At 37.1% G+C, this 20,440-nt stretch overlaps 1 protein-coding gene across 2 annotated transcripts in view; it reads right to left on the minus strand.

Moving 5' to 3' along the window:
- Positions 1 to 19,799, minus strand: part of RAB40C (RAB40C, member RAS oncogene family) — a 97,141-nt gene extending 77,342 nt beyond the window's left edge. The window contains exons 1-2 of one of the 2 annotated variants that reach the window (XM_036738590.1): positions 19,316 to 19,799; positions 18,109 to 18,477 (exon numbers count right to left, since the gene is read on the minus strand). In XM_036738590.1, coding sequence (XP_036594485.1) covers positions 18,109 to 18,262 — 154 coding nt within the window. In that variant the 5' untranslated portion in view covers positions 18,263 to 18,477; positions 19,316 to 19,799. Of the gene's footprint in view, positions 1 to 18,108; positions 18,478 to 19,129; positions 19,191 to 19,315 lie in introns of those variants that run through there. The other variant, XM_036738589.1, reaches the window with a different exon arrangement.
- Positions 19,800 to 20,440: the final 641 nt, after the last annotated feature.

The raw sequence follows: 20,440 nt of genomic DNA on the forward strand, positions 1-20,440 counted from the left end.
TGAATCTTGCTCTCATCGGATTTGACTTGAGGAGGGAATAACATACACACTCAATTGGGTATCTTACCCCACAGGAAAGAAGGAGGATAGGGATAAAAAAGGGGGGACGATAGAAGGAAGGGCAGATAGGGGGAGGAGGTAATCAAAAGCAAACACTTTTGAAAAGGGACAGGGTCAAGGGAGAAAACTGAATAAAGGGGGACAGGATGGGAGGGAGCAAAATATAGTCAGTCTTTCACAACATGAGTATTGTGGAAGGGTTTTGCATAATGATACATGTGTGGCCTATGTTGAATTGCTTGCCTGCTTAGGAAGGGTGGATGGGGAGGGAAGAGGGGAGAGAATTTGGAACTCAAAGTCTTAAAAGCAGATGTTCAAAAAAAAAAAAGTTGTTTTTGCATGCAACTGGGAAATAAGATGTACAGGCAATGGGGCATAGAAATCTATCCTGCCCTATAAGAAAGTAAGGGAAAAGGGGATGGGGGGGGAGTGGGGTGACAGAAGGGAGGGCTGACTAGGGAATGGGGCAATCAGAATACATGCCATCTTGTAGTTGAGGGGGTAGAAATGGGGAGAAAATTTGTAATTCAAAATCTTGTGGAAATCAATGCTGAAAGCTAAAAATATTAAATAGATAATAAAATTTTTAAAAAAAGATGTAAGCCCTTTGAGGGCAGAGACTGTCCTGCTTGCTTGCTTATTATTTGTAACCTCCATGTTTGGCACAAGGTAAGTGTTTAATAAACACTGTATCATTGGGGCAAAGAGTCCTAATACACTTCAATGGTTCAAAAGAATCACTGTATAAGCACAATACAATAATTGATACAAAATGAAGAGCCTAGACTAGATAATTTTGAAGATTCCTTCCAGTTTCCTCCTCAGAATTACTGTGAAGATCAAATGAGATAATAAATATAAAAACACATTACCTGTACCATGTAACTTTACAAATTATAAGTGCCATAGAAGCATATAATTATAACCATAAGTCTGTTCAGCATATTAGCTGTTTTCCCGGTGGGGGGAGGGAGAAATACACTATTTGTTGTTATAGAAAATCACACAAACCAACAAGAAATTAATTCCAAAGCAAGTGAAATGAGAAAGTTCGCTGGTACAAACGGTTGACCTTGATCTAGGAGGTTTTAACTATATGAGGATTATCCTACATAAGCATGGTGGAAAATTGGGACTAAAAGGGATTCAGCAGCTACGAGGTATGGGTCCATGAGATGGGGAAAAAAAAATGGAACAACTCTGAGACTGCCTCCTAGGCCACCTGACAGTCAATCTGAAACGAATACAAAAACTTCTATGTCAAAAAAACATCACCACTGAAGATGTCAAATTCCCTTCATCTATCAACATAGATGACTTAGTATTTTTTTTAAATCTGCCTGTCATTTGTCACTAAACTTGTTTTTTCATTTGTAAAATAAAGTGTTTGGAAGTCCTTCCAGTTCTAAATCTATGATCCTTTGACCTAATAAGTCATAAAATTAAAGATGACAATTACATGGAGAATCTTGTTTAGGCAAAAATCTACATAGTTGTACCATCCCTGCTGAAATAACTTTGTTCTGAAGTTCAGGATCTTCCTGAATAGTTATTGAGTAAGTAAGGTATGGGAAAGCTTCTGATTCTCATTTCAGAACTCTTTCCTCTACATGTAAAATTAAATGTTCAATCAAAGACTGGATAACCATCCCTCAGGGATGCTATAGAAGGACTTTCACTTTGAAGGACAGGCTAAATTAGATTATTTTTAGGGTTCCTTCCAGATCTAATATTCTATTATTGGTCTCATAGTTACAATGGATTAGAGGGAAAAGAGACTAGGGGCAATGAGATCAGTTAAGAGGCTACTGTCATCATAAGATGAAGACATGGACTAAGGTGCTGGCTATGGGAGGAAAGGCAGTGTAAAGTAAGAGTCATGTAAGAGTTGGCTAATTGAATATATTGTTTCTTTAAAAGAATTATCAAAGATAGGTTGGAATATATCAGGGAGAAATCATTCAATAGCACTGTTAAGCTAAAAGCAGCTCTTAGAAGACCATTTTCTGAGTTACAAACACCAAAGAAAACAAGATCATTATACTTCTTTACAACTCTAAACTGGTTACTAAGAATAAACAGTCATTAGTAGTCTAGTAAAAGGTTAGTCAATGATGAACGCTTAATTGGGCATTCAGTATGCTTAAAGCTTGTTTTAGATGTGGATTAGTATCAAGGAAAAAGACCCCATCTCTCCCTTTACTGAGTTTATAATCTAGTGGAAGAAAAACAGAACAAACCCAAATAAAAACCACAATGAAATTACATTAAGAGAAAAGATGCACAATGAATTATGGCTATAAAGACATTAACCATTGCGGCAAAGGAGTAGCTAGGTGACTGAGTGATCACTACCAAATAGTTTAATGAGAAAGACTTCTTCAAGCGATGAGTTGGTTCAGGAAGAGAAAAACAAAATGAAGATCAATTTAAATATTCTGCAGAATTTCCAAAATTGCTATAGGTGAGGTTCAGCTAGTATGCCATTATTTGTCCTCACAAACATTCTTAAACATTGTCAAGTCACAAAAATTCTATTCACACCACAAAATCTGCATTAGCCTTGTTCACAATAGTAAATGTAGCCATCTTTCTACTGCTTTACCCATCTGAACTTCTATTGCTTACCAATTAGCTAAGCTAAGAGGACATAAATGTTAGAGCTCTTGTTAGAGCAAATTAGTTCCCTCACAGACGTTAATTCCCACTATTTCTTCTTGGCTCTGGGCATGTGGGTTGGGTACTTATTTTCCTTGCTTCCATAATGCTAGTTTTAAAGATTCAGAAACCAAGGTACGTTGCCTTCAATGTGCCTTAAAGTCAACAAGTGAATGACTGAGGCAGTGATAAAATCTAAATGAAACCAGGTAACATGGTTTCTGGACAACTGTAGAACTCTTTACAAATTCAATAGCTATGAATTAGAGCAATTAGAGAACCATTTCTGCTACATAAATACTTGAGAATCAAACATCTGATCAACATTGTGTTTGCAAAAATTAGAATTTGTCCTTGAACACTCAACGTTGTCCAGAGAAGAATACTTAAGCAGCGAAAAACAAGCAAACAAGCATTTATCAAGAACTCACTATGTATCAGGCACTGTGCCTTCAGGACACAATTTTTCCTTTCCTATCCTCCAACCTCACTGTAGGTTTTAAAAGCAATCTTGGAGGCAAAGTGTTCTACTTTATCCAGTAAGATTCCTATGTTTTAATCCAACCCAGAGCCTGAGTACTAAAAAGCCATCTATTACTCTGGTCAAGAAGAAAGAAAAGCAGACTCTCTGTCAATCATCATCATCATCATCAATAGTTAACATAGCACTTATACTACATGCTAGGCACTGTGCTATCTCATTTGATTCTTACAACAGTCCTGGGAGGTAGATGTTATCCTCATATCGTGGATGAGGAAAATGAGGCAAATAGAGGTTATTTGACTTGCCCAGGACCACATTGCTGGTAAGTGTCTGAGATCACATTTGAACTAGTCTTTCTGACTCCAAGCTCAGTGCTCTATTCACTACACCACTTAGCTGCCTCACAAGTCATAAGTCACTACTCTGTATTTAGAACAGCAATCACAAGAGAAATACATGAATTGAAAAGGTCAAAACATGGAAGATTACCACAGAAATAAAAAAAAATAAAAAGCATTTATTGAGACTATTCAATTCTCAAACATATAGAACTAAGTCAAATTTACAAAAGAGCCATTCCCCAATTGGTAAATGATCAAAATACATGAACAGTTCTCAGATGAAGTAACCAAAGCTATCTATAGTCATACGAAAAAATGCTTTAACTGACTACTGATTGGAGAAATGCAAATGAAAATAATTCTGAGGTATAACCTCATACCTATTAGATTAGTGGAAGGGATGTGGGGGAAAATATGGGGCATTAATGCACTACTGGTGGAGTTGTAAACTGATTCAACCATTCTGTAGAGCAATTTGGAACTATGCCCAAAGGGCTATAAAACCATGCATACCCTTTGACCTAGCAATACCACTACCAGGTCTGTATTCCAAGAGATTAAAAAAAAAAAGGACAAGGACCTAAATGTACAAAAAAATATTCAGAGCAGCTCTTTTTTCATGGCAAAGACTTGGAAATTGAGGGGATGCCCATCATTTGGGGAATGGCTGAACACGTTGTGGTATGTGATTATGATAGAATACTATTGTGCTATGGGAAATGATAAGCCGGATGCTCTTGGAAAAGCCTGGAGAGACTTGCATGAGCTGATACAAAGTGAAATGTACTATATACAAAGTAACAGCAATATTGTAAGAGGATCAGCTGTGAATGACTTAACTATTTTCAGCAATCCAATGATCTAAGACAACTCAGGACTTATGAAAACTGCTATCCATCCCCAGAGAAAGAACTGATGGTATCTGAATACAGACTGAAGCATACTTTTACTTTATCTTTCTTGAGGGTTTTTTTTTTGGTTTGGTTGGTTTGGGGTCTATGTTTTCTTTCACAACATGACTATTATAGAAATGTTTTGCATGACTACACACGTGTAATTTATATTAAATTGCCCTCTCAATGGCAGGGGAGGAAGGGAGAGAATTTATAACTCAAAGTTTTAAAAACAAATGTTAAAAAATGTTTTTTACACGTAACTGGGGGAAAATAAATACTAAATAAAAAATTTTTAAAAAGAAACAGAAACAATAAAATAAAGACTACTGATTCACTGACACAAAATACTTAAAAATGATGATAAATTCTCAATAGATGCAGAAGTCTTTGACAAAATACAGTACCCATTCCTATTAAAAACACTAGAAAGCACAGGAATAAATGGAGCTTACCCTAAAATGATAAGTAATACTATGTAAAACCATCAGCAAGCACTATCTGTAATGGGGATAAGCTAGAAGCCTTCCCAATACAATCAGGGGTGAAGCAAGGATGCCCATTATCACCTCTATTATTTAATATTGTACTAGAAATGTTATATATTGCAAAGAGAAGAAAAAATGTAAAGGAATTAGAATAGGCAATGAGGAAACAAAACTATCACTCTTTACAGATGATATGATTTTACACTGAGAAAATCCTAGAGAATCAAGTAAAAAATTACTTGAAATTATTAACAACTTTAGCAAAGTTACAGGATACAAAATAAATCCACATAAATCATTAGTATTTCTATACACTGCCAACAAAGTCCAGCAGCAAGAAATAAAAAGAGAACTTGACACACTTACTAGCTGTGTGACCTTGGGCAAGTTACTTAACCTCAACTGCCCTGCTTTCCCCCCTGCAAAAAAAAAAAAAAAATTAAAAAAAAAAGAGAAATTCCATTAAAAATGACCATAGGTAATACAAAATACTTGGGAGTCTACTTGCCAAGACAAACCCAGGAACTATAGGAACACAAATATAAAACACTTCACACAAATAAACTCAGATCTGAACAATTGGAAAAAATATTGATTGCTCATGGGTAGGCTGAGCCAATATAATAAAAATGACAATTCTACCTAAATTAATCTACTTCTTCGGTGCCATACCAAACTATCAAAAAATTATTTTATAGAGTTAGAAAAAATAACAAAATTCATCTGGAAGAACAAAAGCTCAAGGATATTAAGGGAATCAATGAAAAAAAATGCAAAAGGTGGTGGTCTAGTCATATCAGACTTCAAATTATACTATAAAGCAGTAATTATCAAAACAATCTGGTAGTAGCTAAGAAATGGAGTGGTAGATCAGTGGAATAGATGAGGTACAAATTACATTATAATAAATGACCACAAAAATCTAGTATATGATAAACCCCAAAATTCAACCTTTTGAAATAAAAACTCATTATTTTCACAAGAACTGCTGGGAAAACTGGAAAATAGTAGGGCAGAAACTAGGTATAGACCAACATTTCACACTGTATACCAAAATAAGGTCAAAATAGGTACATGATTTACACATAAAGGGTGATAGCATAAGCAAATTAAGAGACCATGGAGAACTTTATCAGTCAGATTTATGGATAAGGGAAGAATTTAAGACCAAAGAAAATATAGAGAGCACTACAAAATGTAAAACAAATAGTTATGACTATGTAAAATTAAAAAGTTTTTGCACAAACAAAACTAATGTAATCAAAATTATAAGGAAAGCAGAAAACTAGGGAAAAAAAATTTTGCAACAAATATCTCTGATACAGGCCTCATTTCTCAAATGAATAGAGAACCAAAATGTATAGAGAACTTGGTAGAGAACCAAGTCAAACTAAAAAAAAATTCAAGTCATTCCCCAATTGATATATGGTCAAAAGATATGAACAGGCGGTTTTCTGACAAATCAAAGCTACCTTAGTCATATGAAAAAATGCTCTAAATCACTACTGATTAGAGAAATGCAAATTAAAACAACTCTGAGGTGCTACCTCACATCTATCAGAGTGGCTAATTTGATAAAAAAGGAAAATGTTGATGTTGGAGGGCATGTGGGAAGACTGGAACACTAATACACTGCTGATGGAGTCGTGAACTGATCTGACCATTCTGGAGAATAATCTGGAACTATTCTTCAAGGGATATAAAACTGCATACCCTTTGATCCAGCAATACCACTGCTAGGTCTATACCCCAAAGACATCCAACAAAAGGGAAAAAGATCTAGTTGTACAAAAATATTTATAGTAGCTTTTTTGTGGTGGCTAAGAAGTGGAAATCAAAGGGATACCCATCAATTGGGGAAGGGCTAAATAAGCTGTGGTATATGATTGTAACAGAATATTATTATGCTATAAAAATGACAAGCAGGATGATTTTAGAAAATCCTGGACTTACATGAACTGATGCATAATGAAGCAAACAGAATCAGGAGAACATTATACTCAGTAACAGCAGTATTGTTTGATGAAGAACTATGAACAGCAATATAATGATCCAAGACAATCCCAAAAGAGTCATGATGAAGCATACTATCTGCCTCCAGAGGTCTGAATATACTGAAGCATGTTATTTTTCCACTTTCTTTCATTTTTTTTTCTTTTATTCGAGTCTTCTTGTACAAAATTACTAATACGGAAATGTTTAACATAATTGCACATGTATAACCTATATCTGATTGCTTACCATCTCAGGGAAGTGGGGAAGGTAAAAGAGGGGAGAGAGCAACAGAATTTGGAACTTAAAACTTCAAATAAAAATGTTTTCAAAAAATTTTTCAATGATGATAAACTGAAATATCAATATAACTAATTAAACATGCTCTGTAAATATTTGTATTTAAATGAAATTTCAACTTACAAAATATACTAATTTTTTTGGCAAATGCCAGTTTCCACCAGTTTTCTTTACTAGTGAATAAATGGCTCTACAATTATTTATGTCTTCCTTTGTTTCAGTCACTATGATTTTATGGATGACTTTACAGAGCTCACATGTATTTATAAGTAGATTAATTCACAAACATTTGATGTCTTTTACTATTGTAAATGAAGCTTTTTACGACGTTCTTTTGATCTTTATTGCCAGTAAATAAGAATGATATGAGTTAATTTTGCATCATGAAACTGCAGATTAATTCTTATGCCATCTTCTTTCTGTCTTACAACTGCTAAAATTTCTAACACAATGTTAAACAGAAGTGATAAAAATGGGCATCCTTGTTTTTAGTGAAAATATTTCTAATGTTTGTCAATGGTGATATTACGATGGCTCTGGAACTATAAATGCGTTTTGGATTTTATCAATGGCCTTTTCTGCACCTACTGGCTTGAACAGCTTTGTTTATATTATATTATACTGGTGGTTTTTCTGATACTGAAAAAAACTTACATAAGCCGCCTTGATCACAATAAAAAAAATTTCCTAGCATAGTTGTATGTTGTGAGCTAATGTTGCACTTAGTATTTTTCCATTCACTAAAATGAGTCAATATGGCCTACTGAAGAAAGGACTAATTAGCCTTGGAATCAGAAAGACCTGAGTTCAAGTTTTGCCTGAGATACATACATACCATCCATGTGACCATAGGTACGTCAATTAACTTCTAGGTACCTCCAAGGTAACTCTCTAAGACTATAAATCACAAAGGAGTTGAAGATCTATACTCATGGAAAGAGTTGCCATACCAGAAGCTCCTCACACTAAGGAAATCATAGGTCCAGTCAAAAAACCATTAGGGACATTTGTCTGTAATTCTTTTTTTTTTTTTTAGTGATATCTTTGCTAAGGCTTTAAAATGAACATTATATTTTCCTCACAGAAGGTATGGAGACTGTTCCACATTTCTCTATATTCAAAAACAATCCGAGGACCCTAAAGATTACTTGTTCTTAGAAGTTTTAAAAGAATTCACCTGTAATCCTGAAATAGGCAGGTTTATTTTTGTGTGAGGTAACTCATTGATGACTTATCTTATTTCTTCTTCCAAGACTCATCTTTTAAACTATGAACTTTCTGTTCTTAGTTTATTTAAAATTTATGTTTTTTCAGCTAATATATCACTATATGTAGTATTCTCTGGTTGTTTAATTTTGTTTGTCCCTTTTTCATTTGTAATTTTATTTTTTTGCCATCTTCTTTAACTAAGCTTCCTATTAGTTTATCAATTTTATCAGCTATTAAAAAGTTCTTACTTTTAATGAAATTAAGTTCTTTCATTTTCTCTCCTATTTATTTCTGAGTTTAATTTTATAATCTTTATTTTACTTTTCTCTGGGCTATTTCTTCAGTCCTTGGGTATGGAATACTGCACATGACATAACTGATTAGTTTTATGAAACTTTTTTTTCTTTCTTCTTAGTTTTCTTTATTCATTATTTATAATAAATGGCTTTCTGGGAGAGGAAAGTTATAAAATGAGAAATGCAGGTAATAAAAAAAACAGAGATACCAATAAAAACTATTTTAAAAATTATAAGTGTCTTAAGTATTTTATTGTTACTAATTTTAAGTGAAATAACATCCCCTTATGATGACTAAATAACTGTTTTGAAGAGAAAATCAGATGGAAACAGAAGAAAGCACTGTAAGTGAATACAAAAGTGATAGCTTAAGCAGCAGAAAAAGACACAATTCATATGCAATATTTTTTATTCTTTTTTTGTATATAAAAGTGTTTGCTGATGGCTATACGAATTCTTAAAATTAAAAAAAAAATACTCGCACAATGTAACACTTAACTGATTAACAATAAGGTCAAGTATAGGAAGGGAGGAAAGTATGAAATGGAGTTTTTCCTATGGCTCATAAGAAGGTAAAACATTGATTTCAATTAATGCTTGAAAAAAAATTGCAAGTAGCAATCAATGCTGTGATATTTTCAAAAACTTTGCAACAAAAATCAAGTTCTCCCAACACATATATCATGAAGTTTTTAAAGTTATGGATAAAAATTGTAAAAAAAAAATAGATCAATAAACAGTTCTACCAAAATATTTAGAGCAGCATTTTTTGTCACAGCAAACTACAAACAAAGTGGGTACTCACAGGCTAGGGAGTGGCTAAAGAAATTTTTGTACATTAATGTAATGAATTCTTACAATGAGAAATGATGAATAGATGAATTCAGAGAAACCTGAAAGCTGTGCATGAACTGATACAGAGTGAGGTGAGTAGAACCAGCAGAACAATTTATACAATGACTACAACACTGTAAAGTGAAACTGCGGAAGACTTAAGAATTATTAACAATGAAATGGACATTCACAAGTCTGCAAGACTGATAACGATTCATGCTACCCACCTCTTGGCAGAGAAGTAATGAATTAGAGGTGAACCAGATAAGTTTTCAGACACAGTCAGCACGCAGATTTGTTTTGTTTGACTATCTTTATTATATAAGGAATGGGATTTTTTGGGAAGGGATGGAGTAGTATGCGGGGAGTTGGGAGGCTAGTGATAGTAAAAATTATTGAGTTATTTTCAGTCGTGTCCAATTCTTTGTGACCCCATTTGTGGTGTTCTTGGCAAAGATAATGGAGTGGCTTGCCATTTCCTCCTCCAGCTCATTTTACAGATGAGAAAACTAAGGCAAACATGGTTAAGCGACTTGCCTAGAGTCACACAACTAGTGTCTGAGGTCCAATTTGAACTTGGGTATTCCTGACTCCAGGCCTGGTGCTCTATGTGGTACAAAATGGTAATACATTTATAACTGTACTTGAATGATATGCAAGATAAGAAAATTTCTCTCATCTATGTATATACATATACACATATATATATACATATACATATATATGTTGTTTTTATGAAAAAATGGGGAGGCATGAGTTTTTTGGAAACAAAGTTTGGAAATAATTGTTGTAAGCAACTGATTGATAGGTTTTATTTCAAGGTCCATTCTGTAACTTTTTAAACAAGATACTTCAGGCCACTTATTGTTAAAAAAAATTATAAATCTGATTTGTTTTCTGACATTTTCTTCTTACTATTCTTAATGTTTCCTGGAGCAAGTGAAATTTATCTATAAGTATTAAAATTAACTAATGAAGAGTAATATTTCCATTCAAAAAAAAAACTTGTCTTTTAATTCTCTGAGTTATAATGCCCTTCTCATTATAAATAGGGATTTTGCACTCAGTATTATCATCTCCTTTCTATTCTTCCACCCCTTTTTTGTTATTAGCTTTCATAGTTGGCCTTACATCAAGTTCCCTTGACTACAAATACAGGATCCTTTCCTTCCTACTTAACTGCCCACCAAAGATCTGTAAATCAAATTAATTTGTTTCTATTACAATTAGAAAAGATTGTATTTAAAAATCAAAGTACAGTTATTTAATATTAAGTTTAAAGAACATTACTTTTGTTTAAAAACGTATCCAGATAATTTGGAGTCCCTTCTCTGATTATATAGAGATCTCTTCATTCATGGATTTTTTTTCTTTTCAAACAATATGGTCATGCCTTCAGACCGCGAAAGGTGGGGGCCGAGGCTTATGTTTTGAAGATGTGCATATTTTTGTGCAATTTTCTTGTTTTTCCTTCATTGTTTTTTAAAGTCTTCATGATATTCTAATAGCCATTTAAAAAATTTAAATTATTATTTTTCTCTCAATAATTGGAGCTTTTTTTTCTTTGTAATTCTATAGTTCAACAACTGTGTTTTGGTGAATCAGGATAAATACAGTCAATTCTGCTATAATGCTTATTTTGAAAACATGAATTTGTTTCAATGAGATATTTTTATATTATGGAATGATCTGAGTATAACACAAATTTTATGTTTGGTTATACTCAATTTTATCTGTGGAAAAAAACATGGAGAGGACATAGAAAAAACTATACTACTTCACAATAATTTACAAGCAGTCACCCTTCCAGCACCCACTTCCACAAGCAACCTTCAGGTCTTTTTCAAGGCAAAGTGCCATTTATTATAGGGGAGCCTTCGAATTGGCTGGCAGCTACTCTATTTTACCAGCCTAAGCCCTAAGAGAATGGGGACTCAAGCCTCCACTTAGCCATGTGGATACTACCACTATTTATTGTAGTATTTTTAAGTATTCTTAACCATTTAATATGTGTAAAATTGTGCTACTGTTTTTATTACATTCCTATCTTTTTAGGTGTCACTGATGTTTCTGAGTGTTGTACCCTTAACTCCATTTCTCCCAGAAGTTCTGTGGTCTTCATTACACAATTTTGCATAGCTTGGTGATTTCTAGCAACTCATCTGTTCCCTTATACAACTGAATGCACATGCTCCCTACTTGCGTTTGTCTGATCTAGTCCTACTTGGCAGCATTTCTGCCAATAAGCTTCTCAGTGTTTAGCTTGTTTTTTTTTTCATTGTCATCTCAGGTCATGATAAATTTGTTTAATCTTCTTCATCTTCTAAATCTGTTATTTTATCCAGCATAACATATGTAAAGTACTTTGCAAACCTTAAAGTGCTATATGTGAGCTGCTATTATTACATGTTATTACTTGCTTTTTAAGTTCTATTACATCTTATACTTATACTACTGATCTTTGCTTAACATTATTTGTTTGCTAATTCCACTGACGTTTTTTGATGATGAGTCACTTTACGATTTCCCTGTTTTTTCGTAGTAGGTTTTTATCTGAGTTAGTCTTATTCCCCGGATTCCTATAATGTTTTTAAAATAAGTTTTATTAATAGCTTTGTTGATACTAATAGCTTTTATTAATAATCAATAATTATTAATAATTTTTATATCATCTTTTAGTTATCTCAAGTATACTTTTCCCTCCCTGAGAGCCATCCCATATAATAGTATTTTTTAGAAAAAAAATTAAAAAAAAAATCAGCAAATTGACCAATACATTGAAAAAAGCCTGAAAACATGTGCAATGTATAACAACTGTTGGCCTCTCAACTGAGGGTACCCTTTCATTTCTCTTTATTTGAGTCCTGCTAGAGCTTTATAATTTTGTTACACTTACTTTTTTTTTTTGGTGTGTAGTTGTTCTTTCCATTTACACTGTATTCTTGTAGTTTTTCTTGGCTTGGCTTACTTCCCTCCTCATCAGTTTATATAATTCTTTCTATGCTTCTTTGTATTCATTCCTTTAATGTATTTAATAACTAGTTTAATATATCACAAGATCAGGACTGGAAAGGACCTTGGAGGCTACCAACCCATCCCCCTCATTTTACTGTTGAAAAAACTGAGGCCCAAAGAAATTAAGTGATTTGCCAAAGGCCACAGAAGCAGTATCAGATGTAGAATTTGTATCTAGACTGATTCTAGAATCAAAGCTCTTCCCACTGTACTATCCTAATTATCAATGCTTTAACTTGTAATGGAAGAAATAAAAAGGTAATAAAAGAAGTAAACCTCTGTGATTAAGTGTAAGGTAGAATAGCTACGGAAGGGTGGAATTTTGGTCAGGCTCTATAGTAGGAGTGGAGCCAGAGATTCCTTGTGACCCAGACTGGTAGGGTGGAGATACAGGCAGTGAGGTGGTGCAATGGAGTCTGGATGACCTGAGTTTGAATCTCACCTCAGATACTAACAGTTTGTGACCCTGGACAAATCACTTATCTTCTCTCAGCACCAGGGCTAGAGGTGGAAAGGTCACTGCAGGTTCTGGGACTTTGGAGCAACCTGGCTCCATATGCAAAAACGACAACAGGGGAATTTTCAAATTGTTTTTCTTTTCTTTTTCTTTCTTTGGGAGTGTGTGTATGTAGTGGTAGAGTACTGGAATAGAGAGTATTTGGGCAGAGCTGGCTCCCTTAGTTTCTTTGTACTATGTCATTTTATAGAAGTTCCCAGGAAAAACTTTATTCTCCAGCCTTACCTAGATATCAGACCCCTATTTGCACTGTCATTGATTGCTTCAGGTTCTAAAAAGGATGATCAAAGTGACTCATGCACTTGTGAAGCAGGAGAGATCAAAACATGTTTGCATGCCTACCTGTCTGAATGAACAAGCTAAACAAGGTTCAATTTATAAAGTTATCTGACTGCAATAAAAGAAAAAGGGTTGGTTTCAGAGAGCAGCACTTAACAGAGTGTTTGCCACACCTTTCAGAGAAGTCAAGAACCTTCCTGGTTGCCTTTTGCTCCCTGGGTGGGAGGGCACCGTATATGTTTACACACTAAAAGAAGAAACCTAGAAACATATTCTGAGCTTTCTTTCCCTCCTCACTCTTAACTGTTCTGATGGCAGAATGGCAGCAGTGAGGCAATTACGGCAATACTGAGAAAATAACAGGTGTTCGAGGGCATAAAATAAAGCTTTGAAGCCGGATATATTCTTTGGCAGAAACTTCAGATTCTTTTCCCCAGAATTTTCTACTACTTCATAATTTCTCCTAAGACAACACACTATGATACCCTATAAAGATACTTAAAGTCTCAAACTGAGAGAAATTTAGTTCACAAATCTATAACAACTATGAGTTGACATTTATATGGAGTGTCCCAAAACTCTTAGTGCAGTGTTGAGCTTTAATAGTTTAATACTATTGTTGTGAAGCTTTAATACGGCACTAAGACTTTAGGATGCCCAGTACAATACTTTTACGGTTTAAAAATCATACAAATACATACATTATTTCACTAAAGCCTCAAAACAATACTGTTGTGACTATCACACGCATTATTACATTTTACACATAATAAAACTGAAGCTTAGAGAGATTTAAGTGACTTGCTGTGGGTCACATACTATTATGAACTCTCTTCAATCGACAAAGGAAAAGAAATACAGCATAATACTGAACAAGCTCCCACCCTACTCAGTTTTTCAGCCAATGGACAAAGGAGAGAAAGCAATATAAACAAGGACCTCTCAATAAGGTAAGGTAACAAGGAAATAAGAAGGCATCCTAGAAAACACTGTACTGATCCAAATATAAGCCAAGCCTTAATATAGACTATACCCCTACACAGAATCTCTTTGAAAGACTACACATACACAGAAAAATATCACTTATAAGTGGCCCTCAGGTTTTCTACAAGCCTAATTTGAAGAGAAGATGTGGCCTATATTCACCCCAGTATGGTACACCTCCCTCAAAGGCAGCCGGTCATCTTGGGTGCAGCCCTAAGAATTAGATTGTTCCCATGCTTCCAGACAGAGAGCTAAAAGGTAACAAAATACAGAGCAGACATCCTTATAAACACTGGAATACAGCTAACCTAGATCTTCTATTTTTTTCCAAAGAATTGTTTAATCAGTGGCGATAGCTGTACCATCCTATATCTTTTAACTCAGTTCAGTGGAGTCCACAGTATAAGGGAAGATCTACCTCCATTACACTTTATATCTCTGTCTTTTCTGCTATGTGCTAACAAGGAGACCAGCATTAAAGAATGGCATACGCTACCTGTCCACAAAACAGTCATCAATTCACCATAACACTGCAGGATCTTTTTGCCTTTTCCAATACAGGCAACTTTCCTCTTGGAAAGTATTAAAACATTGACTCTTTTTTTGTTCCTTACTATTACTTTGTAAATTTTACACAAGATCCTTTCCGCATTTCAGTTCAGGGTTTCATAGGAAGTGTGGTAATTAGGCTTACAATATAAACAAAAAAAGACAAATGAGGAAGACTGGTTCAAGGGTTTGAAAAAAACTCATTGCCTAGAGATCATAAATTCTGTCAGCTCTAGTTAGCTCTATGGGTACAGCATTGTGCCAATGAAGTTAAGATTGAGGGTCTTACTCCTAAAAGAAAAAATTAAATAGAAAAACAATATGTTGCAGAGAAGATACACGCTCAGGTTGGAATGTATGAGCTCTTCGGTTTCTAATACTACTAAGATTCTATTATTTCTATTCTATGGCCAGAAAGAAAACCCATAACCTTGGGCACCTGTCTCATAAGTGAAAAAATCATTCACTTCATAGGCCACAACTGGGAAAAAAAACACTCGAAGCATAAATCCTACTGTGGAATCAGTAGCATCACCTTTGAACCTGAAGAGCCTATCATAAACTTATATTTTAATTAATCAGCAGTTAATATCACAGACTGAGGATCCCAACTGGGACTCTCCTAAGCTTCCGAAGGAACTTCTCAGTAGTCCTAACACTTCTTCCTCCCACCTAAAAAACAAAAAACTTAGGCTGATTAAATCAGAAAAAAATGATTTCCCTTCTTATCCTCCAAAGTGTTTCCTCCAGGTTAGGCTTAAGAATACATTTTTCTGGAGACTCTTCAAAGGATATCTGTTGCTTCAGTCCCCACTGAACCTATAGTAGGAAGAGGGCTATTTAGCTCCAGTACACTCAATCCCAAAATCCCGATGACTACTAAAATGTTAGAAATGAAGCAGCAATATAATCTGTTATTTGAAGGTCAACAAATTAGCAAATAGTCAATGCTATAAATGCTCATAAAAGACTGACAAAAAAACCCCAAACCACAAACCTTTAAGAAATAAAATAAGAAAAAGGGTAGGGGGGCAGCTAGGTGGCACAGTGAGTAGAACACCGGCTCTGGAGTCAGGAGGACCTGAGTTCAAATGTGGGCTCAGACACTTGATACACTTACTAGCTGTGTGACCTTGGGCAAGTCAGTTAACCCCAACTGCCCTGCCTTCCCTCCCCCCCCCCCCCCCCCGCAAAAAAAAATGTTTAAAAAAAAAAAGAAAAAGAAAAAGGATAGGGGCAGCTAGGTGGTGCAGTGAGTAAAGCACCCACCCTAGAGTCAGGAGAACCTGAGTTCAAATCCAACCTCAGGCACTTGACACACTTAACTAGCTGTGTGACCTTGGGCAAGTCACTTAACCCCAACTGCCCTGCCAAAAAAAGAAAAAAGGTAGATTGGAAAAAGTAAAAATTTTTTCAATAAAACAGTATTTTTTAGAACCACAAAAAAACTGCACTTGGAAAAATTCAATACTGACTAGTCAACATAATTGCAGAGTCATTGGAATAATGTACCCATTCCAAGTGTTACTGGTTATTCTGGGTTTCACTGAGTTATTTTTAATTACTTAAATTAAGGAGGAGGACAAGCACTGATTGACTTATTGAATTTATTCGGTCATAAAATTTAAGGCTGGAAGGGACTTGGAGCACCTAGTCAGAACTCCTCATTTTATAGACAGGGAAACTGTAGCCACAAGACTTTAAGTTACTTGCCCAAATTCAGTAAAGTCAAGATTCTAACCCATGTCCTCTGATTTCAAATTCTATGTTCTTTCCTCCACATTTAATTTCAAACATTTCCTAGCCCTGAAATCTTGTTGTAAAAAAAAAGAGTGCTAAAAATACCAAGATAGGAAGCATTTTTATTCAAGGCACAGCAGGCTGATTTCCTGAACACTAAGTATTTTCACACCTGATGGAAACAGTTTGCCTGTATCCATCTGTCATATGTATCAAAAACACACCCAACAACAACAATATGCTGACAACTAGATCTACACCCTGCCACAACCATGTCATATGACCCTAACTAATGGACGACAATAGGACTACCATAGAACCTGGGCCACAATCAGATGACTGACACAAGATGAAATTCCACTTGACACATTCAGACCCCTTCACATCTTTCTAGCCATTCTCCTTTTTTCCTTAAGTGCCCTTGGCCCATCTTTATAGAACCTGGCAGTTCAGTACAGGTGTTTAATATGAGACTTTAAAATCCACCTTCTGCTACCCAAAAGAATACTTAAAGCAAAATCTAGACCTCACATTACTGAATACTTGAAAGGGACTCAAACTGTTATTTTCAAGACTGTAGTTCGCTCTAAGCAGCTCTGGCCGTGTTCAACCTCTCCACAAGGCTTGAGACTTTACTTTAAAATGACAAAAGATGGGAACGAATTGCAATCACCATAGATCCCTCACAGTGCTCAATAGTGTTACATTTAAACTACTGTGAAGGGATGAAGGCAGCACCAATTGTCAGCTCTTAATTACAGTCTTTAAAACTATAGTAAATGGTCTGTCACAGTTTCCATTATAAAGCTTGATTTCACAGGAGGTAGATGGATTAAGCTGGTACTAATGTACAAAAGAAAAGCCATAATAGCTTTAGATGGGACCTACTTGTAGAGGACTGATTATACAAGGTGTCCCCAAGTCTTTTGGAACACCCTATATATTAGTTGATACACAGCAGGAACCAAATAGTTTTATTGATTCTCTGCTTACACCCCTTACTAGCATATTTGGAGTAGACAACACTAAAATTAAAAGTAATTTTCCTGAATTGAAAGTCTATTGTGGGCTATAGATACAGTGTCTGTGATGAAGGCAAGGTTGTAATTAAATTTAATATACATTAAACATCTATTGTGTGACAAGCCTGATGCTTAAGGACTGAGTCAAGATACATAGTCTGGATTACAATTTACTTTTGAACTGATCTTTAGGAAAGAAAGGGTTTAAAAAAAAAAAAAAACAACTCAGGAAGAAGAGCTAATTCTAGTCCCTGATAGCTGAAACAGCTTCCTGGATGGTTACAAAACAAAAACCTAAGCCAAGACTGAGTAGTTTAAACATATATAAACAGCAAAGATCTGAAGCTGTAACCTGAGCACAAACTAAATTTATCTTACTGTTTTTATACTCCCTAATTACTACTGCAGTGCAGTTTGACTAATCCTCCCTCTTCCCCAAGTCCTTACCATTGCTGTAGGCGTAGGGGGATTCAGATGCTCCATCTTGAAGGCTCTCCAGGATTTCTCCCTTTCCAACATCACTATCTCCTACCAGCAGGAATTTGAGCAGATAATCATAGCTCTTCACAGGGCTGCCCTGGGTCCCCATTCTCCCTCTCATTAGCAAAGAGGCAGGATCTGCATACTAAACATGCAGCCACATAGACACAAGAGCACAGGTTCCAGCTTCCAATCTCTAAGAGACGATCCCCTGAGGGAGTAGTTGTTGTCGAAGAGGGAAGGTGAAAGCCCAGGAAATATTCACCCTCTCAAAAGGAACTCGGTGTCCTGTTCACATTCCATTATTGATCTTCCTGGTAAAAAAACTCCTCCATCCTGACATAAAAGAAGATGCCAACTAAGTTATTAATATCCTTTGTGGAGCACCACAAATATGTTCTGCCAAACTACCAAACCCAACATATGGCCTGAGAGTCCTGTATATGATGCTGTTCTCTTTGCTAAGCAGGGTGAAGTTGAGAGAGGTAAAGGTGACCACAAGAATGGCAAGAAAAGGAGTCAAATTTATTAGCCTGTATTTCAGGTTTTCACTTTCACTGCTCCCTCTCCTTCTTAAAAAGAGGTTGTCCCTGAAATGATTCAAAGAGGACAGCATATTTTATATATCTATCTATATATACATATATATATGTAATATATATGTATACACACACACACACACACACACACACACATAAATACCTCTATGCAGGACAAAAACAATCTAGAAAGACACAATCCAAACCTAGTAATACTAGGCAGGTCCTAACCACCCTCTTTACATTCTCTTATAAGGTTTCCTCTTCCCCCAGGCTCAGGTCTTTGCTTTCCTTAGCTTTTTTTTTGGGGGGGGGGTCCTCAAATACAAAGACAAGGGATCTGCTAAGATTTGGCCTCCCCGATCGATAAAGTAAATAATTTAAATTCATGCCCATCTTCCCGCAGCTGTGTCCCCCACCCCCCAGTTCATTGTTCATCCCCACCCCACCTCTGCGCTTCCCTTCCACCAGCCGCGGGTGAGGGGGCCCCGTGCCCCTCGAGCCCAAGGTTTCGGGGGCTCGGAAGGAGCCCGCGAGATGGGGGGGTCAGGTCCTGAGGTGGGGCTCCCTAGTCCTTTTCCCTGAGGCGGACCGGCGGCTGTGGAGGCTGGAAGGCTGCCTCGGCCAAGACGCACCTGCTCCTTCTCAAGAGAGACCCGAGGCGCGGCCCAGCCCGACCCGGCCTGGCCCACCGCCGATGTCGCCACCTCCTCTCAGGCCCGCGCCGGCTTCCTTCCCTCCCCGGGCGGCCGCCGCCCCGACGCTAGCCCGGGGCTGAACGCTGGCTGACTGGGTGGGGGCCGCCCCCTCACGGCGAGAAGGGAGGAGAGTTGGGGGGATCCCGCCGAGAGGGGGCCAGGGAGGACTGAGCACCCGGGGAAGGCTGGGCGGAGTGTCTCCAGGCGGGCTCAGGAGCCGGTTCAAACGCGGCGATGAAACTGTTCCAGGGCCGCCACAGCTTCCAGGACCCACTGCCACAGACACTCGCCGCCTCGCCGCCCCGCCCCCCTCCTCGGCCACCTCTCGCCCACAGCCTCCAGGCTCCGCCTTCTAGGAGTCCCGATTGGTCTCTCGCCACCCACCCTCCACGAGCCATTGGCCCGCTGAGCCCTCCATCACAACCCGCCCGAGCCCGCCCAGCCTACTTAGTAAGCTCCTCCCTCTCTTTACCCACTCTGGTTAGGCGACCAACCAGAAACTTGTGGCATTGGGTTTTTTTTGGTTGGGTTTTTTTTTTTTTTTTTTGCACAAGCTTTCCACTGCGACCGCCGGGAGAGGGATGGCCCTCGTTGTAGGAAGACGCCCTCCCCTCCGGGAAAACTACAGATCCCATCAGACCGCCGAATCTCCTTCTCTCGTGAGGCACCGGGGAAAAGCGAGGCGCCTTGCTCACTGGGAATTGTAGTCATTTGCAGCCATCCTATCAGAAGCCGCGTACGTGGCCTGGCCAATCGGCGCTCAGAAAAGTTACGGGCGGCGGGACTTCCGGTATTTGCTTGTGGTCTGTGGAAAAAGGTAAATAGAAGCTGAGGAAATAGGGAAAATCGTTCTGCGAACCGTTAAGGTTAAGGGCGACTTCATTCCTTCGTCTTGGGGGAGTTACTGGGGTGAAGAGAGACTCAGTCCTTGTCTTGGGAGAGGCCTCAGTCTGCTGGGGGAGGGCACCGCCTTTTCCCCAGGGTAGCTCCCAGCATGAGGCAGGAGACTCGGGGATTCTTCATTCTGAGAACCTCAGGTTCGAAGGAGGAAGATGGAATAGG

The sequence above is a fragment of the Trichosurus vulpecula genome, chromosome 9 (assembly GCF_011100635.1).
Source record: "Trichosurus vulpecula isolate mTriVul1 chromosome 9, mTriVul1.pri, whole genome shotgun sequence".
Lineage (NCBI taxonomy): Eukaryota > Metazoa > Chordata > Mammalia > Diprotodontia > Phalangeridae > Trichosurus > Trichosurus vulpecula.